The 25,888-nt window shown below is 41.3% G+C and overlaps 1 protein-coding gene across 1 annotated transcript in view; it reads right to left on the minus strand.

Moving 5' to 3' along the window:
- sorcs3 (sortilin related VPS10 domain containing receptor 3) overlaps window positions 1-25,888 on the minus strand; it is a 646,076-nt gene that overhangs the window by 167,055 nt on the left and 453,133 nt on the right. The window contains exons 6-10 of the mRNA XM_034187360.1: window positions 23,939-24,003; window positions 21,049-21,167; window positions 17,975-18,064; window positions 16,817-16,996; window positions 4,500-4,646 (exon numbers count right to left, since the gene is read on the minus strand). Coding sequence (XP_034043251.1) covers window positions 4,500-4,646; window positions 16,817-16,996; window positions 17,975-18,064; window positions 21,049-21,167; window positions 23,939-24,003 — 601 coding nt within the window. The remainder of the gene's footprint in view (window positions 1-4,499; window positions 4,647-16,816; window positions 16,997-17,974; window positions 18,065-21,048; window positions 21,168-23,938; window positions 24,004-25,888) is intronic.

The raw sequence follows: 25,888 nt of genomic DNA on the forward strand, positions 1-25,888 counted from the left end.
CAGCCACCGGCCTCTCCCCTTTCGAGGTGTGTCTGGGGTACCAACCTCCTTTGTTTCCGGTGGTTGAGGGAGAGGTCGGTGTGCCCTCGGTCCAGGCCCACCTACGGAAGTGCCGTCGGGTGTGGCGTGCCGCCCGTTCTGCCTTGCTGAGGGCCTGGATGAGGACGAAGGCCCATGCAGACCGTCGGCGGACCCCGGCCCCTACGTACCGGCCAGGGCAGGCAGTGTGGTTGTCTACTAAGGACATTCCCCTTCAAGTGGACTCCCCTAAACTGCAGGACCGGTATATCGGTCCGTTTAAGATCATCAAGGTACTCAGTCCAGCCGCAGTGAGGCCGGAAGCTGAAGCCTCACTGCGGATCCATCCCGTTTTCCACGTGTCCCGGATCAAGCCCCATCACACCTCACCCCTCTGTACTCCGGGTCCGGCACCACCTCCTGCCCGGATCATCGATGGCGAGCCAGCTTGGACTGTGCGCCGGCTCTTAGATGTCCGTAGGATGGGCCGGGGCTTCCAGTATTTGGTGGACTGGGAGGGGTACGGACCTGAAGAACGCTTCTGGGTGAAGAGGAGCTTCATCCTGGACCCGGCCCTCCTGGCCGATTTCTACCGCCGCCACCCGGACAAGCCTGGTCGGGCACCAGGAGGTGCCCGTTGAGGGGGCCGCTGAAGAGGAGGTACTGCTGGCCCACCACCACCAGAGGGCACCCTGCCTGGAGTGCGGGCTCCAGGCACCAGAGGGCGCTGCCGCCTCACAGGAGCAGCCGGGGTGACAGCTGACACTCATCACCCATGACAGCTGTCACCACTCATCGGATCAGCATCGGTATATCAGCAAGACGTCATCTCCACCTCTTTGCCGAGATATCGTTCTACCTGGAAGGTAACATACCTCAGCTGACTGTTTGACAGTATTCTTTTGTGACTTTGTGCATTTGTATTGTGGACTACTTTTCCAACGAGAGGTGGAGGTAGCTTTCCTGCCGTACGGATTCCTGGGTGCAAACGCGCCCTCATTTAATTGCTTTTTGTTCCTCGCCAGCAGTACCAGGTCCGACACGCGGAGGCAGTGGCCACCTGGGAGTTCGGGACTTGGCGGCTCCAGTATTCCCGGGGTCTGGTGGCGGAGGAAATCGTGTGGTTCCGGTTCTGCTTTGGACAGGCGTCTCCTATCTTCGAGCCTGCCCACACGACACCTTTGTGAATTGACTCTTGTCTATTGTTGTAATCTGTTGTATTTGTTGTGCACATTCACAACAGTAAAGTGTTGTTATTTGACCTATTCCATTGTCCGTTCATTTGCGCCCCCTGTTGTGGGTCCGTGTACCTACACTTTCCCAACAAAGGACTTACAAGCTACTGCGGTTATGATTTCGCAACTTTTGTATCACCAACTTTTGTATCGTTACAGCTTCAAAGGCACACATCAAATCTAAGCTCAGGTCTTCTGTGTATATTAAACTGTTTTAAATGAGATTTTACATACATGTAGTAGTCAACATTCTACATGAACAGACCCAATTTTACACAATTATCTTTTTAAAGAAATCATTAAACATACATTTCAGTTTAATGTTCTCCAAAGAACTTGTGCTGAAAATGTGAAAACAATATTTGGCAACAGGAAATAGATCAAAAGCGCACATGTCCATTTTATGGAACAAATTACTATATTAACTGCGAATCCAATAGACACTGACTCATTGTGGCGGATCATCACCTTCTGTAATGACATAAAAATGGAGGTGATAATTTGAGGAACAAAGTAGTAAAAAGAGAGTAAAAAGCGTGAAAATAAAACTCCGATTTATTATCATCTTCAAGACAACCAACTGTACCTTCACTGGATTCACAAAGTGCATTTTATCTGGCATTAATACAAAGAGTAATGGACTTTGTATTAAACTATGAAGTCTGCAGGACATGAACACAACACAAGACAATTACATTTACCCACAGAGGAGAAAAAAAAAAAAACGTGCTTTCATCTTTCCAACAGACAGTGTCACTGGCTTAAGGACATCAAGGGCAGCAGGCGCAAACGGTGTAATCAAAAGGAATCAACGGCAGTAATTAAAATGTCACATGAATCATGAATGCACGATCACAGGGAACCTGTAAGCCGGCCTGAAATCCCCTCTTAAACAGCAGGATGCCCTCGTAATGTCTCCAACATGACTCTTTCGAACAGTCAGCCTGTTAGTGTTCGTTACAGGGATGCTGTCTAATGAGCAAGAAGACACTGTGACATGCATCCTCCTGTCACTGAGGCATCTCATCCACATTAATTTAACAGGAAAAAAGTTATGTTTTTGCAGCTGCTATTGGCAGAACACGGCCAAACCGGAGTATATAATAAAAAGTTCTATATAGGCCCTGAGGTCTGTTGGTGCAGGTGATTATCCACAGATATGGGAGTGTGAAGTCGATGAGGATCTACGACTCCCCTTGGTTGGGACACCAGTCCATCACTGGTTACTTCCGCTGCAAAGGCTGTAAATGGCTACTGATTTACAGCCAGGTGAGCTTGGACAATCCAGATGAAGTGTCTTGTCCAAGGACACAGGCAGGTAATGTGTCCAGGAATCATACCCAGGCCATTGGTCACGCAACCTTTTATCCCACTAAGATACTTGCTGTTCTTTAATTATAATTGGTCATTAACTAGTAAGTGCCATGTAAGAACAGTTTCTTACAAGTTTCGTATTCCCAAACTGCCAAAAAAATATAGTAATGTTAAAAGTCTAGTATTGTGCAAAAGTTTTAGAAACCATTACATTTTGAAACAAATTTAGTGTTTTATTTATTTACGTTGTACAATTGTGTTTAAAAAAAAAAAAATCTAAAATCCCGCTTTGGGTTTTTTTTTTTTTTTTTTTTTTTTGAGGTACTAGTTGATGGATGACAACACAAAGACAGCTATCAGCGATTGTTCAGGAATATGACCTGATTTTATTAAACCAACAGAATGAATTTTTTCACTGATTTAACTTATGGATTCACAACTGTAAGTGGTGCTTGTCAAAAGAGATTCTGTCCTTCTGTATGTCCTGCCAGCAGGCCACACATGGAGAAGGTCGAGCATATGTCATTACAACCTTCAACATTGGTTGAGACAATAGGATTAATAAATGGAATAGTTTTGACAGTGTTGAATGCTTGGTCTCCAAAGTAAAGGTCAAACAAGGTCAACTTCCATTGGATTCTGTGACATGTGACGTACGTATGTTGCAAGGATTTGTACACAATTCTTGGAAGCTGAAAATGTCCCAGTTCTTGCATGGCCGGCATACTCACCGGACATGTCACCCATTGAGCATGTTTGGGATGCTCTGGACCGGCGTATACGACAGCGTGTACCAGTTCCTGCCAATATCCAGCAACTTCGCACAGCCATTGAAGAGGAGTGGACCAACATTCCACAGGCCACAATTGACAACCTGATCTACTCTATGCGAAGGAGATGTGTTGCACTGCATGAGGCAAATGGTGGTCACACCAGATACTGACTGGTATCCCCCCCAATAAAACAAAACTGCGCCTTTCAGAGTGGCCTTTTATTGTGGGCAGTCTAAGGCACACCTGTGCACTAATCATGGTGTCTAATCAGCATCTTGATATGGCACACCTGTGAGGTGGGATGGATTATCTCAGCAAAGGAGAAGTGCTCACTATCACAGATTTAGACTGGTTTGTGAACAATATTTGAGGGAAATGGTGATATTGTGTATGTGGAAAAAGTTTTAGATCTTTGAGTTCATCTCATACAAAATGGGAGCAAAACCAAAAGTGTTGCATTTATATTTTTGTTGAGTATATGTTACCCTGTAACGTGATAACTAAGCATGATACATGGTCCAGACTATGCCTTTTTAAAACCCTGTTGACAACTAATAATTTGCATCACTTCTTACCAAAATTGAAACAACTTTAACTTTTGACCCCTGTACAAACTGAAACTGACCTTTGTCACCATTCTTGCTGTTTTTATCCCATAACTAATTAGAATTCAGGCACAGATAGTCCAAACTATACCTTTTTGGAATCTTTATGATCAGGCAAATAATGTGGTATATTTTTCAATATGATTGGAGCATCTTTTAATTTTGACCCCTGTGTAATTCTTCCCCTACCTGACCACCAATTGAAAATTCAAGTGGCCAATCGTTTTCTTCAAACGAATAATGTCTACGGAGTATTTGTGGCAAATTTGATGCTTGTATCACCATTTGCAGGATTCTGCTCTAAATATTCTCTTATCTGCTGCTCTATTGACCAATAACTAATTACTGTCAAAATCAAATGCTTTTATTGTTGGCGAACCTTCAGTCATTCCACCAAGTTTGAATCAAATCAGATGAAAATACAACACAGGACCAAAAACAATAATCTATGCACCTTGCTCCCCGCCCCCCAAAAGTGATACCATACCTTACGAAATAAATAAATCAAATCAAATAGCAATTTAAAAAAAAATTACAAAATAAATATGTCTTACCAATATGCAGTGAATATCATTTCCATCCAGATCAGTAGCAGGGGCCTGTAGGAGCCTCCAGTCCCGCCCTTTATTGTAGGTGATGTAGGTCTTCACCTGGTTGTCCTGCCTCTTGTTAGCAATCAACATGCCTTTGATTCCTGCCACCTAGTGGACACAAAGAGTTATTTTCCATGCTACATGGAGAATCCCTCTGGGGCAACTTTTATTCATGTTTAATTTTCTTAACAGTTGCTTTAAAAAAAAAAAAAAGACTGCAAAGCTCAACCTTTCATGAAAAGAAACTCTATCTTGTGTATCGGGGCTCCACCTTTACAAGCTCAATTAAATGCAAAGGATGAGCTTAAGCTTTCATGTGAACTGACAGTCTGGCAGACAGCATCAGCCCAGTCGGCAGCATTTTCTTATCCTGCACTAAATGCTATGTGTAATTATATCCTTACACGTCTCCACCATCCAGACGCTGCAAATGACGACCACTGAGAAGTGCCATTGTGTCTGTTTTGTCATCATTAAGACCGAACACACATGCGCGTGCACCGCTTCTTTAAAAATCCTTCCCAAAAGTGGCTGCCGGTTGTCTCTCTGGAAAGAGATGCATTGCTCAACAACACTGAAAACGTGACACGTAATGGAGAGGACAGAGTCACTGGGATTGGTTGCCATAGTGAAGGCCTCCAGTTGGATGTGTTTCCATCCCTGAAGTGGCCTGTCGGTATAAGTGGCACTAATAGGCAGTGCATTTGACATTGTCATAGGAACATGGTGATCTGGATAGATACAGCTAACGAAGGTCCTCCTGTCCTTATCCAACCTGATTTGTCAATCATCGAGGTAATTACATATTGCCTCCGCCTCCTGTATCACAGACACATAGGTGCACCTGCACAAACACACCAAGCCCCCACCTCCACACGTTTCATCCATTACTCACCATCACCCACACTCCGAAAGAGAGAGCTGCATTCCACAGGAGCAGAGCAGCAATGACGATTTAATGCAGTTCCGCTTTCTTTGCTTGGTGCCGAGTGGAAATGGGAAAAAAATGATAGTGAAGCATGACGCTGTGTTGAGAAAAGCTGCTGGAAATCCACAGTTCACACAGTGCATCTAGCAAGTGTTCACAGCGCTTACTTTGTCCACATTTTTATCCAAGGCAAAAATATTGTCATCGGGTATTGAGAAGACTTTGCATCCGTCCGTCTGTCTGTGCTCTCTTCACTGGCTTCCTGTCTCTGTGAGATCAGATTTTAAGGTTCTGCTACTACAGTAGCCTGTAAAATTATTCACAGGCTGGCACCTCCCTATTTAGCTGACCTATTTAAACCCTACATACCTGTCCCGGGCTTTGTGTTTGCAGGACGCAGGATTACTTTGTGTTCCTAGGGTGAATAAAAAATCTGTGGGTCACAGAGCTTTCTCTTATCGTGCCCGTGTTCTGTGGAATGATCTCCCTGCATCAATAAAACAGTCAGATTCTGTAGAAACTTTCAAGTCCAGGCTTAAGACACACTTATTTTTCCTTTCTTATGGCTAGCATATTGTGTTATTCATTCATTCATTCATTCATCTTCCATTTAAGGGTTGCGGGGGGCTGGAGCCTATCCCAGCAGCCATAGAGCGCGAGGCGGGTACACCCAGGACAGGACACCAGTCTGTCGCAGGGCCACAAACAGACAAACAAACACAGACACACCCACACACACACCTACGGACAACACGCAAACATGGGGAGAACATGCAAACTCCACACAGAAAGGCCACGGGAATTGAACCCACGACCTTCTCGCTGCGAGGCAACAGTGCTAACCACTAATCCACCGTGCTGCCCTATTGTGTTACTATTTTTTTTATTTATTTATTTATTTTTTACTCTTTTATTGTGTATTTTAATCTTTTAATTCATTTTATCTTGTTTTTTATTGTTTTGGGTGAGGTGCCTTGAGGTGACACTACATAAAATGAATACATTGAAATTGAATAAATTGAAATTGAATGTTATAGCCTTATCCCAAAATGGATGAAAATTATTTTTACCCCCTCAAAATTCTACACACAATACCGCATATTGACAATGTAAAAAGAGGGCTTTTTCTTTTTAAAATTATATTTTTTCAAATTTGTTAAAAAAAAAAACACAAATACATCAGTATTCACAGCCTTTGCCATGAAGCTCAAAATTGAGCTCAGGTGCATCCTGTTTCCACTGATCATCCTTGAGATGTTTCTAGACCTTAATTGGAGTTCACCTGGGGTAAATTCAGATGATAGGACATGATTTGGAAAGACACCCACCTGTCTACATATAAGGACCCACAGTTGATTGTTGACCTCTGAGACAAGATTATCTCAAGGCACAAGTATTAAGGGTACAGAAACATTTCTGCTGCTTTGAAGGTTCTAGTGAGCACAGTGGTCTCCATCATCCATAAATGGATGATGTTGGGAACCACCAAGACTCTTCTTAGAGCTGGCCACCTGTATAAACTGAACGATAAGGGGAGAAGGCCCTTAGTTAAGGATGTGACCAAGAACCTGATCTGTCAGAGCTCCAGCATTCCTCTGTGGAGAGAGCCACTTCTTAGTAAAAGGCACATGGCAGCCTGTCTGGAGTTTGCCAAAAGGCACCTGAAGGACCCTCAGACCATGAGAAACAAATTCTCTGGTCTGATGAGACAAAGATCAAAACTCTTTGGTGTCATGTTTGGAGGAAACAAGGCACCATCCCTACAGTGACGCATTGTGGTGGCAGCATCATGCTGTGGGGATGTTTTTCAGCAGCAGGAACTGGGAGACTAGTCAGGATTAAGGGAAAGATGAATGCAGCAATGTACAGAGACATCCTGGATGACAACCTGCTACAGAGCGCTCTTGATGTCAGACTGGGGTGACAGTTCATCTTTCAGCAGGACAATGACCCTATGCACACAGCCAAGATATCAAAGGAGTGGCTTCAGGACAACTCTGTGAATGGCCTTGAGTGGCCCAGCCAGAGCCCAGACCTGAATCTGATTGAACATCTCTGAAGAGATCTGAAAATGGCTGTGCACTGACGCTTCCCATTACCAACCTGATGGAGCTTGAGAGGTGCTACAAAGAGGAATGGGCAAAACTGTCCAAAGATAGGTGCACCAAGCTTATGGCATCATATTCAAGAAAATTTGAGGCTGTAATTGCTGCCAAAGGTGCACCAACAAAGTATTGAGCAAAGGGAGTGAATACTCATGTACATGCGATTTCTTAATTTTTATTTTTTTTTAAAATGCAAAAATGTAAAAAGAAACATTTTTTTAATGTTGTCATTATGGGGTGTTGTGAGTCGAATTTTGGGGAAAAATGTATTTACTTCATTTTGGAATAAGGCTGTAACATAACAAAATGTGGAAAAAGTGAAATGCTCTGAATACTTTCCAGATGCACTGCACTTAATGCAAGGGCTTACAGAGTGTGCAGTCCAGGGCTTCAAGGGTGTGGAGATCCAAGAGAGGGGGAGGTAAAGTCACCCTGGTCCAGCAGAGAGGGCCTCAAAGCAAATGTGGGTCTTTATGTGACTCGGAAAAATTAGCATGGGCAGATTTAGTGGGGGGTTGGGGTTGTGATGTGCTTGAGTGTGCCTAAGACACACTCCTATCAGGAGGTGTCTGGGAGCATGTCTCCCTGGAAATTTTTAAAAAATCTACAGTCAATTTCCTGCATTCTAAGGCAATCTGAGAAACTACATAAATACTGTCTGTTTAGTCTTCACTGTTTATATACAATTTTTTATTTTAAGCACTAGAAACCTAATTGCGCAGGCAGCACCACACATCATTCAGTCTATCTTTATGTTAGAACTTTCTCATATTTTATCACGTTTGGTCAGCAGATCAAAGAGTGTGGGACAACTTCCTCAATCCCCAATCTAGAGCCAACAATACGAAGAAGGGCTTTTATTGTCATTGAACACATATATACATACTTACAACAAACTTTTTTGTTGTCTACTTTCAACCCTTCCTAATTACAGTTAGACACAATCCAACCACTAGGAGCTGCGGTCACCCACAGTCTGGCGCCTGGGGACCAACTCCTGATGTAGAGGCAGAGAAAGGAGCAGACCCTAAATAACCATTTTTTTATTATTATTATTTTAAAGCGGATGTGACAGTTTAAGCTTGCTCTAAACTGAATGGTAGTACTAACCCTGTTTTGTTTGAGTTGTTTATCCATTTATAAGATAATTAATAATCACTGCATCTGATTTATACTCTATTTCCTCCAGCATCACTACACATGAAAAATATTGCAGAAGATTGTATCCAAGAAAAAAAATGAAATTGAGTGTCCCACATGCTTTCTAGTAAACCACAGTGGAAATTTTAAGTGTGTAAAAAAATTAAGGTCTCAGTGCTGCTCTACCGTGAAGCTCTATAAGTGGTGGTGCAACAGAAAGAAGCTACACTTTGCACAGTTTCTCCAATTACAACAACAAAAGCCTTCATCTTCTTCAGAGTTGCCATAGGTGTTTTTGGTGGCTTCCCTCACTAGACCTCTTTCTTGCACAGTCAGTTTTTGAGAACTAACAGATTTATCATACAGTACCATACTGTTGGCATTGTTTAATGATTGAAGCAAAATAAGTCAAATGCATGTTTTGTGACCTGGAAATGTTCACGTATTCATCGCATGACTTCTATGAAGAAAGCTGACTGTGAAAGTGATCATTTTTATTGAAAATAATCCCTATATTTAGTTTGTGCTTGAGGACTCATCTTGATTTAAGGCTAAAAGTCCAAACTGTTGAATGTTTTATGCTGTGCTGGTGTACAGAGGAAAAATGACTGTCACTGTCCAAGTCCTGCATGATCCCAACTGCACGCCTGTTTGTCCGACCAGAGCTACATCTCAGTGACTGTTCCGTGGATTCTCTTCATATCTAGTTTGATTTTAATACTCAACACAAACCTAAAATGTAGATACACAGAGCTCTTTAATGATCATGAATTTTTCATCTTTTTTTCCACGATGGCAGCACCCATTTGGTGGATTCCCTCCATATTTGGTAGGATATTATTATCTGCCCCTGCTATGATGTCCATCATATATCTACTTTGAAAATGGGAATGCTGTTAATTTATGTCCATAAAATGTTGAAATTTCGATGCGGACTTTTATGGCTCCCTCCTGGTGGTGTGCAGACCATGGCATTTAGCAGCCCTTAATGGATGTCTGAGGTGCCCAGTGGGGGACATCATTCATTTTTTACTCAACTTGTTTTGTCACAAAGTGGAACTTTCTGGTGGAAAGTGGAATAATTGAGGAGACGGGAATGTGAATGAAGCTGTAGAGAACAGCCACTCTGATGTTAGTTTACATGCGTATACAGCTTATAACATACAAAGAGTCACGGTTTCAACAGGAAACCATTGGTGATAGACTGATTTGGGTTTAAATGTGACAGAAGAAAGTGAGTCATTATTTGTATGCTAATGTTAAGAGGCCTGTGTTGGTGCCTAATTGTGTTTTAGGTAACTGGCTTGCCTTTAATTATACTCAACAAAAATATAAACGCAACACCGACTTGAGTGGGCAAATGCTCACATTCGCTGGCATTTGGCACGTTGGAGAGGTGTTCTCTTCACGGATGATGCGAAGGAGATGTGTTGCACTGCATGAGGCAAATGGTGGTCACACCAGATACTGACTGGTATCCGCCCCCCAATAAAACAAAACTGCACCTTTCAGAGTGGCCTTTTATTGTGGGCAGTCTAAGGCACACCTGTGCACTAATCATGGTGTCTAATCAGCATCTTGGTATGGAACACCTGTGAGGTGGGATGGATTATCTCAGCAAAGGAGAAGTGCTCACTATCACAGATTTAGACTGGTTTGTGAACAATATTTGAGGGGAATGGTGATATTGTGTATGTGGAAAAAGTTTTAGATCTTTGAGTTCATCTCATACAAAATGGGAGCAAAACCAAAAGTGTTGCGTTATATTTTTGTTGAGTGTATGAATGCTGCCCTTTATGTTGATCCAAAGCACCACAAAATTCCATCACTAACATCGACAACAGTCAGAAAGTGTTGAATCAGAAATGTGCACAGTCACCTAGTCTGCAATCAGTGCAGCTATAGAACTTGGTTAAAGATTACAGATTCTGATTGCTGAAATTTGATGCTAACTGTTGACCGTTGGCCGTGAAAAGCAACCTTTGATCTTGATCACAGATCTTTGATTATTAGCATCAAATATAGATTCTGGTTTATGACTTTTGATAGTAACTGCTGACCTTTGGTCCTCTAGGCTGGACTATTGTAATTCATTATTATCAGGTTGTCCTAAAAGTTCCCTGAAAAGCCTTCAGTTAATTCAAAATGCGGCAGCTAGAGTACTGACGGGGACTAGAAGGAGAGAGCATATCTCACCCATATTGGCTTCTCTTCATTGGCTTCCTGTTAATTCTAGAATAGAATTTAAAATTCTCCTTCTTACTTATAAGGTTTTGAATAATCAGGTCCCATCTTATCTTAGGGACCTCATAGTACCATATCACCCCAATAGAGTGCTTCGCTCTCAGACTGCAGGCTTACTTGTAGTTCCTAGGGTTTGTAAGAGTAGAATGGGAGGCAGAGCCTTCAGCTTTCAGGCTCCTCTCCTGTGGAACCAGCTCCCAATTCGGATCAGGGAGACAGACACCCTCTCTACTTTTAAGATTAGGCTTAAAACTTTCCTTTTTGCTAAAGCTTATAGTTAGGGCTGGATCAGGTGACCCTGAACCATCCCTTAGTTATGCTACTATAGACTTAGACTGCTGGGGGGTTCCCATGATGCACTGAGTGTTTCTTTCTCTTTTTGCTCTGTATGCACCACTATGCATTTAATCATTAGTGATTGATCTCTGCTCTCTTCCACAGCATGTCTTTTTCCTGATTCTCTCCCCTCAGCCCCAACCAGTCCCAGCAGAAGACTGCCCCTCCCTGAGCCTGGTTCTGCTGGAGGTTTCTTCCTGTTAAAAGGGAGTTTTTCCTTCCCACTGTCGCCAAGTGCTTGCTCATAGGGGGTCGTTTTGACCGTTGGGTTTTTTTCTCTTTTCTTACAATATAGAGCACCTTGGTGCAACTGTTTGTTGTGATTTGGCGCTATATAAATAAAATTGATTTGATTTGATTTTGATTTGACCTTTGATAGTTATTGTTGACCTTTGGCAAGTAAAGAGTGATCTTTGATCTTGACTCCTAAGGTTTGAGCCTCATCACTCATCTTTGATATTGATCACTGATAATTAGTGATTCTGATTGCTCAATTTTGATGGTGGTTGTTTACTTTGGTCCTGAAAAGTTACCTTTGATCATGAATGCTAAGGTTTGAGCCTGATTATTCATGTTATTTTGATCATTGAGCTGATCTTGTATAATTAGTGTCAACTATATATCGCATTGCTGAATTTCAAAAGTGATTTCAATAGCAATTGTTGACCCTTGAACCTGAAAAATGACCATTACATTGTAATTACCCAGGTTTGAACCTGATCATTCATCTTTGTTCCTTATCATTGATCTTGACCACTCTTCCTTCATCCTGATCACTTACCTTTACTGAGTATTCTGACAACAGATTCTGACTGCTAGTGTTTCACAGTGATTTCTAATAATAATTGACCTTTGATAGTTACTGCTGAGTTTTGAGCCCAGTCACTCACCTCTCACCTCGATCTTTGATCCTGATCACTCATCTTTGATCATTTTCTCTGCCTTTTATCCTGATAATTGAACTTAGATCTCGCTTAGTGATTGCACTGATCCTGCAATGAGGATCAAAGTAACCGTCATCAAAGTAATCAGCAATCAAGAGCTACAGGGAACCAAGATTGGGATTCATGATCAACCCATGATCAAGCCATGCTACACCCCTTCATCTGTATCCAGACCAATATTTTCAGGGTTCTTCCTTGGTCCTTGGCCATTAATTAGATAAAATCCTGCTAATAGTCCAACCATCACACAGTCTCCTTGGATGAGGTAGTAAATTATAATCAGGGGTCTGTGGGTTGGTGAAACATTTGAAGGATGACTGGTGAATGGTTGGGGTACATACCAATGGCCCTCCTTACCCTTGGTAGTACTTGCACTCGATTGAATGCCCATTCAGTTGGAACTATGAAATGTTGGCTCTGACCATCAGACAGGCGTGGAGGAGACCTGTGCACCTTCTGACGCCCCTTGTTGTCCTTTAGTTATGGCCATTCCAAGCCCTGCCTTAAGGAGACGTTGGTGAATACTGCATTTAATTCAAAGCAAATGAGCTTGATGCAGTATGTTTTGCATCTCATTTGTTGAATAGTTTTAATGTTCCTGCAGGAAAACACAAACATGCAAAGGCCATATCATAATAGCCAACTGGGTCGTGTTACACCCTCGACTGGCAATGATCCCCTTCATGTCTTCAATCATTCAAACCTTTTTCTAGTGAGGTGAGAGAGGCAGAGAAAATGGTTTTTGATGGAACACTTCATGGCAGTGCAAAGCCAGTCAGAGTTATAATTACGGGAGAATCGCCCGCTAAACCATCTCTCAGACTGAAAAGGCATTTGCTGCGTGATGATGAGCCCTGATGTAAACAGACTATAGTTTGCACAACAAAGGCTCTTGATTACAGAAATTGCCCTTATCCAGTATGATTGACAATAAAATAATCCGTCTAATTTAGAAGATAATTGTGCAATTTACTTTGTGGAAACAGCATAATTGATTTTCGAGAGGGGGATTCAAAGAGAGCACAGGAGACGTAAGTTCTAAGTGAAAGAACAAAACAACTTTCTCCCCGTAGCTGCCTGAAACTGCGTCTCGTCTCTGCAACATTAGGTCTCTGAAGTGTAGTTTGTCAGGGTCGAACAGCAATAAATGGCTTGACTTCCATAACATATATCTTCCCTTGCGTAATGGCTCTGATTCATCACAGACAGCGGCGTATCATCTATCTCTTGTTTAGGCTCAGATCAAGAACGTAGCCGTGACCGTGTGACAAATACAATTAGGACGCCTTATCAACGACCACAGTGCGGTGGAACGCTGTCGCTGCTGCCGCATGGTAATAGGAATTTCGCCCACAGAGTCTCGTGCACGTTGCATACTGTGTGGGGGGGAAGTAATGACACTGTTAATTACCACAGTGCTGCCACTGCTGCTGGCCAATATTTCACTTCATTCACTCTCTCAGTCACACTTGCCAGCGCACGAGTGATAAACTGAGTTTACCACTGAGAGATTTCTACTCTCCTGCTCTGAATGCTAATGCAAACATAGTAACTAGCCGGTGTGCTAATAAGTTCTTAACAGTGGGGTGCAGTGGCAGCAACAACCCTCCCCCAACCACAGGATTACTGTTTTTACTGTTACAATACATAAGTCTGCTGTCGGGAAAACTCAGCACTGCTACCTGTAATACAAAATTTATAAGCTACTGTGTGCAAAATAGAAACCCCCCCCCCCAAAAAAGGGAGTTTTTCCTGACTGCTGCTGCTGCTCAGAGGGTGGGTAACGTTAGACCTTCTTCTTGTGAAATATGTGATGGCAATTATATTTTTGTCCTTTCTGATGAATCTCTTGTTTTAGTTTAGGTTACATTTAAATGTTTGATGCTCAAAGTGTCCAGAAATATGTTTAAAACCATTTCATCCATCCACCTCCAGAACTAAGTGTGAATGCAAGTTTCCAGGGGCGGCACAAGGATATTTTGATGGGCGGCTGGGGGGTGGGTGGTTGGAGCTGTTAAATTTAAATAACATGTAGAAACTAAAAAAGCAAAAATGACAGCCTTAGTACGCTCAGTAATATTAACAATACAGTAACATTTTAATTCTTAAATGAATTATGCTGACATTCATTCTTATTTTTGTTTTGAAAAGGCACCAGAAGCTGTCTACAGACACAAAAATTCTAAATTTTCTCCTACCCCCCCAAACTCTCTCCAGCCATGGCCACAAATATATATATATATATATATATATATATATATATATATATATATATATATATATTGCTTTTTAGCTGCCCATTTAACTGAATTGCAGAGTACTGGGGAAAAAAATGACAGATTGCAAGTGGCTTCATTTGATTGCATGAAATGATCTATTTAAAAAAAGTGTAGTTAAACAATTATTATGTGAAGTGAACATCTAAAAAGCCTTTCAATATATAACGTTTGAATGAGCCATTTTACATGGAAATATCTTAAACTTTTTGGGAAAGGGGAGTGGTCAGCTGCTTCACCTCCTACCATTCTCTTCTTTCTGAGCAGAACCCTGTGTGCCCTGTGGGGTTGCTGTGGCTTTGGGCCTCCTATGTAGCTCGGGAGCTGTGCCTGTAGTTTTAAGGCTATGTGGCACTGATGCAACTCACAATCATGTCATCGCACACGTCATTATATCTACCACACTCTGCATACAGATTTATAATGTTACGACACACACATGCACATTCATGTAACTCATGTTCTTTTAATATGCAGCTAAACACATTCAGAACTCTCTGATTTTAAGCATGTGTTGTCATTCCTCTTATTTGTATTATTCTTTTTCTTTTTTTGTGAACCTGCCACCGTACCACATCATGCTGTTCCCACTGAGTACTTTGCTGAAAACTTTCCAGTATACAGCTCCAGGTTGTTGTTTTTATTCTCATATTTCACTACAGTTTTGGCAGCCTGTGCAGATTTGTGATCCTGTGACCAAATTAAAGTAGCATATGCCAACCCACACCTTGTCACGCAGCATCCTCTGATAACAAACCCAACTATACAGCATGCAGAAATCACTGTTGGGTCAGATATCTGTTTGTTTTATCACCATAAATCACAGTCCACTTGGGGAAAAACAGTGAAAAATGGTCCTCTCCAAACAACACAAACCCTTTGAAGGGCCATGACCCGACCACACACCAAACAGGGACTGTGCAATTAAAAACCTACACACACCTAGACACAACATTAAAACTGTTGTGATGCTGTGAGGGAATCAAGCATGGGAGTGTTCCACTGAGCGGTGGATGCAGCGTTGCACTGGTGCTCAGCATGTGGCCCACAACCAGGCCATCCTCACATCCCGGAGGTAGCCATGCATCTGCTACAACCAGGTCATTTTTGGACAACTTTTTGGTCTTTTTGCAATTGCTGGGATCCGTCCTCAACTGTGCCAACTGTGCTCCTTCCCTATGTCTCATTTCAATCTCCTTAAAACACAATATTAAGGTAATTTTGTGCTATCACCTTATGACAAGCTGTCAATCAATTTAACAAAGGATCCTTCTTGGTAGAACTGAAAGAAGTGGTTTGAGTCGCCTTGTACGAGGTCTGTTAGAAAAGTATCGGACCTTTTTATTTTTTTCAAAAACCTGATGGATTTGAATCACGTGTGCTTGCATGAGCAAACCTTGAACCTTCGGGCGCATGCGTGAACTTTTTCACGCCTGTCGATTGCATCATTTCCTGGTAAGCAGCCTTTGTGTGAGTTGTGTGTCGTGCGCTCAGCATTTTTTCCTTCCAAGGAAAAAGACGGAACGACTGGAGCAGCAGCGCATCAAATTTTGCCAGAAACTGGGTGACAGCCAGGTGGAAAACATTCGGATTATTAAGATGGCTATCGGTGATGATCCTGTGGGCATCACACAGATTAAGGAGCAGTACAACCGGTTTAAAGACGTCTGCACAAGGTGGAGAGCGAGCCACGGTCTGGTCGGCCATCAACATGCTGAAATGACTAGATCATTTCCAAAGTGAACGCTGTGGTGATGTGGGACTGTTGTGTGACTGTCCGAGAAATTGCGGAAGAGGTGGACATCAGCACTTTTTCGGCACATTCCACTGTGACAGAAGATTTGGCCATGAAAAGAGTGGCTGTGAAATTCAGTTTGCTGCTGATGGCTCAGCAAAAGCACCTTCGTGTTGAAGTCTCACAGGACATGCTGTGACATGCCCAACTCTTCCACAATTTCTCGGATAGTCACACGACTGAAAAGTCACCGAAAGCCGTCTGAATCATCCGAATGGTTTCCACCTGGCTGTCGGCCAGTTTCTGGCAAAATTTGATGTGGCGCTGCTCCAGTCGTTCCGTCTTTTTCCTTGGAATGAAAATCCGCCGAGCGCACGACACACACCTCACACAAAGGCTGCTTACCAGAAAACAAAGGTTCAAGGTTGGCTCATGCAAGCACACATGATTCAAATCCATCAGGTTTTTGCAAAAAATAAAAAGGTCGGATACTTTTCTAACAGACCTCATATAGAGTAGGGGTGTAATAATTAACCATAATAATGTTTGAGGGATGAATAAGTTACCTACCTCATACAGGTCCAGATTCTGGCTGCCCCCGATGCCTCTGGTGGTCTTCACATTTTCCATGGCAAGGGTGAAGTAGATCCCTCTGGTGTCAGACAGGTAGAGATTGTAGGTGTCATTCTGGTTCCACTCCTGCACAGCAGCGAAAACCTGGTTCTCATCAGTGCTGACAATGTGTAAATCCTATCAGAGAGCAGGGAGACATTAAGAAGAATTATGACAAGAGGTGGGGTGTGACAGAGTAAAACATGCTGGTTAGGAAATCAGTGCTATAAATGGTTGCTGCGACACTGTACTCCAGTGATGGCTTACTTTGAATGTGATACTACTGCTGTTGAAAATTTGCTTTCATCTTCAAAAGGGTTAGACTTTGTCAGTATCTGTACCTCCATAGTCCTTAGGCTCATTGGTGCTTCAGTGTGCAGCAGATGAGAGTCTACGTGACACCAGTGTGACACTGGTTATTTTCCCTGCCAAAGCTGGTTCCCATGGACTGAGACAATCCAAATTAATTGTCTTGTCCAAGGACACATGAACAGGATTCAAACCCAAGTCTACCCATTGGCAGGCTGGCACCTTTCCCATTGATGTACCTGCACTCCATCCACTGCTCTACTCTCTACCTTCTCTGAATGTAACTACACTGCAAAAACTGTCCCTTTCAGAATAAGACAAATAACCTGAAATCTAGCCAAATTGTCTTGTATTAAGCAAAACAAAAATCTGCCAATGGGGTAAGAACAATTTTCCTGGTTAGAATTCCCAAAGCTAGCAAAATGTCTAGGCACTGAACAATCAGAATGTGCCTTAAAACTAGACAGAATTCTTATTTTAAGATTAGCCTCTGTCTTAAAAATAAGGAAAACAATCTTGTTCCTTTGCTTGGATGATTTGAAATCCATTGCCTTTCCTTGTTACTAGTTAAATACAGCTTGATATTAGCTGGAAAAACTTATTAAGAAAAAAGTGAGATACATTTTCCCAAAATAAGATTCTTTTTCTTAAGTAAAGAAAAAAAATGCTTGACAAGATTATTTTTCTATTTAGAAAAAAATTAAGTCAAATTTTCTTTAAATAAGTCTTTTTTTTTTACTTTCATAAGTATCGGTTTTTGCAGTGTAGTCAAAATCCTTGACAGAAAGGTCAATTACTATTACTTACCTTCGGGAGGGAATATTTGGGTAGTTTGATTTGTATGAAAGACTCCCTTTTGTAGGAGACATAATAGGTGGCTCGTCCTGATGTAGGAACCTAAAACATAGGATGCAGATTTAATTAGATGCGTGAAATAATGCAGAAAGTGTTTCTGTTGCAGTATCTGTTGTTTTTGAGTGGTTTCAGCTAAAAAAAAAAAAACTGCTTTTCAGATTTCATGCCACTATTGTGATGGAGCTCTTCAGCAGAGGACACCTTGAACCAAGGCTTCACGTATCTTTGACACTACATCATACTGATTGTATTCAGTCATGATGGAGAGTAAGAGCACATATCTATCGCTCTCCTTGTTTTCCTGGAGGTTTAGGTATGGCAACACAAGCTCTCTTGGGGTTCTTTGAGTTTAGCATTATTATTGTAGTCCTGACTTGCACTCAAACAAAGCTGCCCAGTGCAGCCGACGGTTTCAAGATAGGCTTTGGTAAATATCATGTAGAACAATCAATAGTCTCATTACTCTTTGTCAAGAGAAATCTTTACGTTTGCTAACCGAACCTCATCTCCTGTCTGGAATAAAGCTATCTTTAATGGTCTTGACTCTTCACAAACAAGCCATTAGTTAACTTATGCTGAAAGAAAACACTGAGGCTTTAGGTCCTGGAGGATTGTCATTAGCCTCGCGGACATTGTTGCTAAGCACTTTATACACACGTGCACAGAGCGGTTAAGACTGCAGCATTATAAGACGCTTTTGTTTCACCAGCAAGACTGTAAGAACATCATTAGAGGAAATCAAGCTTGTGGTTTTCGGTTGACGAGAGGCAATATTGGCATTAATGTTGTATGACAGAGCTGATGCTTTTACTGATCTTGTAAGTGGTGTGAAAGGCTCTGAAGAGAGAAAACACGCTCTGAGAGGAAATATTGCCAGCTAGCAGTGAACACTGCAGAACAGTCCCACATGCAATTGAGTGAACGCGCAGGAGATCGATTGAAGGGTAACCAGAGGCGGTTTGAACTTTAAGAGGAATTGGTATGATTGATTTTTTTTTCCTCTCCATCCTTTCAGGATCTTTCGTCTATGACGCATATGTGTTAAAATGTTGTGGTGCTCCAACTGAAAGGGAGGTTTAGGCCGAGTACTTGTGAGTTTACTTGAAAGACTTTGGAGAGGTCAAACAGGACTGAAGGATCTTTGGAGAACAACTCTCTTTTTTGGTCTAATCTGAAGCCAAGGCCAGTAAGGCTACTGGAAGATAGGCTTCCATGCAGGTAGGTTGGTATCTTTCTAGTCCTCCTCCTACTACTACTACTACTACTACTACTACTACTACTACCACCACCACTGCTACTCCTAAATTTAGGTCTCCAGGAAGTGGTGGCAGATGGTTCATTTCTATTGAAGCCTTTACGGTGTCAAATCTCGCACGTAATCACATTCTTGCTGGGGAGGCCAAGATTTCATTGTTAGTGTAAACAACCGTTTGCGGCTGGTGGAGTGGACAAGCAACAAGCAACTTGTTTGCAACATTGCGTCATTATGGAGGTGAGTTCAACCAAAATATGTATTTAGGTGTTTAACTAAGATAATCATGAGTCTTTAATGCGAGTTTTATAAAAAACAACCAAAAAAAAAAAAAAAACACATGTTGCTGTTAGGGTTGCATGTCAGGAACCGGTTCTTTTCGGGTATCCTTAAGAAATAATTCGATCCATCGAGATCAATAGCCTTTTTGCTTAATGATTCACTTATCGGCCCTTCAGAGTGGCCGTTCTTTTTGGAGGTGTTTGTCAGGAAAATAATAATTTCTCTACATTGATTACAGACCCTGCAGCGGGTCTGTATAATCGTTTCTGCAGCACGGCTTTGCTTTGAACCTTGAACCAATGAAGCAGTGCTTCGATCTGCTGCTTAGTTGGTTCTTTGTTTTATTTTGCTTTATCTTAATTTTTCCCCGCTAAAACCCCAAAGAGCATATGTCTGTGAGTAATATTTACCTTTTTTTTTGGCAAACCGACCTGTTATGGTTTTCTGAAACAGTTGATAGATGTATTTTTAACCTAAAAATGGGACAGATGCTAATGTGTTAGCATGTCTATGGCATTTTCAATGTTAAAGTTAGCATTAAACTAAGCCATTATCAAACCTCCCTCCCCAGCACGCAAAGGATTCTGGGATACTCTAAACCCATGAATGTTGTGGACTCAGTGGTGGATCGGGGTGGAGGGGGCTTGAGCTGTTGACAAAAGGTGTGATAAAATATGTGAAAGGTCTTGCATAATCAAAGGTTAGCACTATTGTTTCACAGCAAGAAGGTCCAGGGTTCGGTTCTTCCCATGGCTATGTCCGTTCTGTGTGCATTTTGCTTGTTCTCCCCGTACCTGTGTGGGTTTCCTCCTGGCACTCCGGTTCCCTCAGACGCTAAAAAAAACATGCTATTAGAGCCTCCTCCACTGGAGGTGCCCCCTGGGTGCCAGATTGTGGTTGCTTGCTGTTCCAAGCAGCTGGATTGTGTCTAAGTGTAATTAGAAGGTGTTAAAGAGGAACTTTTCAACTCTGGTCAGTTTTCTTTCTTTTTCTTTTTCTTTTTTGGTCACATTCTTCTCTATGGACCTGCCCCTACAGCTTGGAGTACATATGTCACAAAACTGTCTTAAAATCTCAGTGCCAGCCCTCCCCTTTCCCCTTTTCCCCGCTGTCCATGTGAATTTGTTTTCAATGGAGCCTTCACACGCAATCTGTTTTCTACGCTTCTTTATCTTTCAGCTCTCGCCATTCCAAGAAAGCCCGACCGACGTTGACTCATGTGTGAGCCCTTGCTCGGTCACATGCTCTTTTTCTCTTTCTCTTTTTTTCTGCTCCGCCCTGATGATGAACATGTAAGAAATAAAACTTTTGTTGGCTTGGTCTGATATGTCCTAACTAGCTGGTTCCTTGATAGGAGGTGTGTATCTATTGTAGTGCCATAAAGCAGTTTCTCATTCAAATAAAAACTATACACCAACAAGAAGTATATGTTATGGCTGCCCAAACTGGGATGGTCATGATAGTCAAGGTGGCTGAGTATTCAGAGACCTACCTGGATGAATATGTAATCATCTTGAACCACCAGAGAGCTGATGTCAATGTACCCAGAGAACGGGTAGTTCCTGTTTAGCTCTGTGCACATCTGAGCTCTGCATGTCACATACTGCACATCTGTCAGAGACGCAGCAGGCAGAAAATATTTAGAACATGAAAGCACTTTTTTATGCAGTTGTGTGAAATCTATTCATAAATGGTGAAAACTTGAAGGCATCTTTATATGGTGACGTTTTATAGAACAAAAATTAAACAAGATGTAGGATTGAAAACGCCCATCCCAGCATTTGATACTTACAATTCCAATAATTACTATGACAGTTAGATTCAAAGACAATTATTTGTGAAGAAAACTCCCATCTTTTAGTCTAATTTGTATTTTAATTCAATTCAGTTCATTTATACAGTGCAAAATCACAATATAAGATGCCCTAAAGCTCCAAAGACCAGCTAGGTTTATACCTTTCCCACTCCATGAACAAATACATTGACAGCAGTACAATAGAATAGAATAGAATAGAATAGAATAGAATAGAATAGAATAGTAGTGTATTTGTCATTGTACACATACAATGAGATTAGAGAGAACAGTGGTAAGGAAGTCACCAAAGAGATTGTACGAATGTTTGAATCAATTTCTGAGCCACATCCAATCAGTGTTAGAGAAGGACAATGCCATGGTGACACCTTGTGTAAATAGTTAAAGGCAATTAGGGGAAAATATTCAGTGAAAAATGGTCAATATTTTGAAAATGGACCAAACTGTCAACAGTGAAGCTAAGTTAGAAATTTAAAGACTGCAAATCTCAGCTGGGATCTCAAAGAGTAACTGACCTAAAGTGAGAACCCCACTGTGCAAAAAGGTTCAGTTCAACTGGAGCAACAGCTTCACAGGTGTAACTCAAAATATCAAAACAGGGGCTGCATCTTCCAATCATCATCCAATTTCAGAATCCAGATCGAGACCTAGGACAACTAGGAGAACCCATTCAAGTTATATCCTATATAATCTGTAAAATCTTCAGGTCCAACACAGCAAAAGCTTCAGAGACATGCCACAAGACATATGAGGCACAGTAGGGTTCATAATGCCTTTTTACCAAGTGTGTACGATAAGTGACAGAAATGTATTCATGCGTGTTTGATCTCATGGCTCCGGTCACACGGCACTTAACGAACGGCAATGAAGCCCAAATGAAAGAAGAAATCTGGACTTTCGTTGGCATCATTTAACCTTCGCACAGCTTCGTTCCTGCAGCTGGCGTTTTGTCAGGATCTTTAAACTGTCGAAAAATGTGAACGAATGCTGCTGAAAACCTCAATTTGTCTGTATTTCGTTTTGCTGTAGTTCTTGATATTTTTTTATTGTTTGCTTAGTTTTTGTAATGTTAGCGTTTAGTTTTCTTCGTTGGACCAGCTGAATGTTTTCATACAGTGCAGAAGCCGGTTTGTAAGCACTGCTGCTGCGTTCATGTACCATCAGAAACTACAGGGCAAACTCAGCCTGTTTGCTTGGATTTTTTTTTTTTAATCTGGGTGGGCGGTCTGCATCATTGGGCTCAGGCACCATATATAGGCCAGAATTAATTTTTTGTGTGGATATAATGAATTATTTTACCAAAAAAAAAAAAAAAAAATGAAAACCACACTCCTGCCACAAGCAACTGCTGAATTTGAAACAACAAAAAAGTCGTGTAATTTCCAATGGTACTTAAACGCAGCAGCAGCAATCACCTCCTGTGTGCGCTTATTATTTTTTTTTAATATAACAATATGAGTGTAGGAATTACAATCCAGCCGTTCTGTACATGTGCCAACAGGTAGATAGATGATTCAGATGATTATATAAGAGCTGTTCTGGAAGGCAGAATTCATGTTGTGGATCAGCTGCAGCTAATTGAAACAACCGCACATGGGGAGTCAATGTGCATTCACACGGACTGATCAATTTACTGCTCTGATATATTCAATCATCTTTACACTTATATTTATTCCCCCTTTTGGCAGTTTTCTGTTATAAATATATGACTTTGTAATGTAATACCACAAAATAACAGCCACCACGGCAAACCAGTGTTTTTTTTGTTTTTTTTTTAAATTGGAGCAAGACGGAGCACGCAGCATGCCGTCAGTCTGAACCTGATAGTGAGGATTCTGATGAGTAGGAGATGATCCCTCTTTTGTTCTGGACGAGGAACCAGAGCTGGTGGATCCACTGACACGCGCAGAGATCTACACAATGGGTCAGATCGCAAGCTTCTGTTTGCAGCTGGAACGCAGAGCAGGACGCAGACATACACTGCTCCAGCAGTGGCTCCAGGCGTGTTTTGTTTAAAGCATGGAGATAAACATTGGCTTCAGTTTCGCTCTGTTCCTCTTTCGTTCTTTTTGCACTCTTGATTCACAGACTATTCTGTGATGGGAAAAGTCAAAAGTTCATTCCTCCACCTTTTCTCAACGATTTGTGACTTTTTTTAGTTGTTTTCCCTCTGTTCAGGAATCATTGTATGCTGTGCAACCGGGCCATCAGTTGGGTTGTAGTCCACATTTTTGGCGTTATCAGTTTAATCTGCCTTAAATGGTTTGATTTGCTCTCATACTCCAAAAAAAGAAAGAATGAAAGAAAGAAAGAAAGAAAAAGATCTTTATCTCATGTTTGTCCATCCTGTTACAGTAGGTTTTATTCACTGAATACTTTGGTGGTAATGCCATTCAGAGTTATGGAGCTGTCATTTATGTATTGATAGCACAAGTTTAGTTTTTTTTTTATGAATTTTTTAACCCCACAAGGAAGTGTTTGACAATCCAGGTGGAATTCATATCTATACAGATCAGTTTAATACTGGCTGTCAATGCTTCTGCAAGGCATTTGTACAAAAGAGACTCACTTCCATCAGATGTGTGAGCCTCCATGTGGACCAGATCTGACTCCTTGTCTAGGCCTGAAACAGACCTGGGAGAGAATGATGGCATTAAAATACATCAGTATAGAGAATATAAAAAATACAAAGGGATGTGAAGAGGAAAGAACACAGAGGCAAAGACAAGGGAAGGAAAAGTTCATGTAGGAGAATTCTGATCCATTTACAACTGCTTACAGTGTGTCACTCTGCAGACCAAGCAAAACTACAAAAGCCATTCTTTAACAGCTAAAAACACATTAACTTTTTAAAAATCTAATTAAGGTCATGTAAATGAGATATATTTATGTTTCAACTTGATTAATCTGTTAAAATTTGAAGTGATTTCACCACATCTACCTCTTCCACTGGTAGCATCCTTTGGCCATTTGATTAATATGTTGCCACTAGGACACATTTTCCACAAACTGAAAATATTTTTTCATAGCTATATCGATGACAAAGCGATGTCAAAATCAGTATAATCGAAAATATTCAAATTGAGCTCCTGTGCTCTTTCATCCAAATCTTTGTCCGCATTCAGAACAGCCAGATGTTTTTTTTGTTTTTTTTTTGTCCTGTATGGGTTACTGTATATTTCCCTAAAACCTGGCAATTTTGTTACAGAGCTTATATTTTATCACAACTCACTGATGTCAGCACCTAGATGGCTCGGTGCTTTCTACAATTTAACTAATTGAAATATAAAATTCTTCTTTTGGGCCCTCCTATTGTGTAGTAGCTTACTTTGGACATTTATCACCAAACTTACAGAAGCATGCACCAAATGCGTGGCTGATATTTAATTCCAACTTGTCATTCAAAGTCCAAGCGTCAAAAGTAGCTCAGTGACATTTTCTTTAGCTGAAAACATCAAAACTTGAAAAAGAAATTTATATCCCCCTACCCCACTGGATTAGCACCGTAATTCTGTCTATTCAGGTTTTATCCAAACTTTGACTCTAGCTGCAGTTCATTGACAAGGTTTCTGCTAGAAAACACGAATACATTCCATTATTTCTCACCTCCCTTCGCTGGCTTCCTGTGAGTTTTAGATTCCTTGTAAAATTCTACTGTTAAACATGGCACGGCAAGGCTCCCAGCTACATTTCTGAAATGTTAATTCCTTGTGAGGCAGAGAGCAACCTGAGATCTTCCGCCGGGGTCCCAAACACAAACTTCAATAAAACAGATGCATGAGTATTTTCAGTCAGAGCCTCCCAGCTTTAGAACTTTCTGCCTGACAATCTCAAAGTCTCCAATTCAGTACACACTTCAAATTCACTTTGAAGGCCATCTCTTACTTGTTCTTTTTCAACCTGTCGTGCTTTTGAAATTTGCATTATTGTGTGTACTTTGTATTTGATTGAACCCACCAAGGAGGATGTGTTTTAATTAGAATTTTTGTTTTTCTGGTTGGATTTTACAAACATTTTTGAAAAGCTGAGCCGAGAATAAGCGTTTACATTTTGAAGTTGATCTGAATCAAGCTGTGGATCAAGGAACTGTATTTTTTATGAAATGAATGAAAACATTCTTTGATATGGTGGAAGGCTGGTCAGCTGTGGGCAGAGGTATAGACTCTCCAAGTACAGTCTCGTTCCCTCCTGTTATTGTTTTATTTGTTCTTTCTTCTATTTTTAAAACATCACTTGAAAACTGCTATACAAATAAATTATTACTTTAAGTTATGAGCCAGTTGAACATTGACTCTACTACAAATTAATATCTTTAGCAATGTTCTATGTCAGAGTGTGAATAGTACTTGTATAAAGACAGTCCGAGGTCCTTACCTACTATTAGTTAGCTAATGTTATGTAAGGTAAATTTTAGCTTTAGCTAGCTAACATTAGTTAAACTGTAATTTCAGGCAAAAGTTAGAAGCTAGCACAGATTAGAATTCAGACAGATACATTTGATACAATCTAATTCAGAACC

Source organism: Thalassophryne amazonica, chromosome 15 (genome assembly GCF_902500255.1).
Source record: "Thalassophryne amazonica chromosome 15, fThaAma1.1, whole genome shotgun sequence".
Classification (NCBI taxonomy): domain Eukaryota; kingdom Metazoa; phylum Chordata; class Actinopteri; order Batrachoidiformes; family Batrachoididae; genus Thalassophryne; species Thalassophryne amazonica.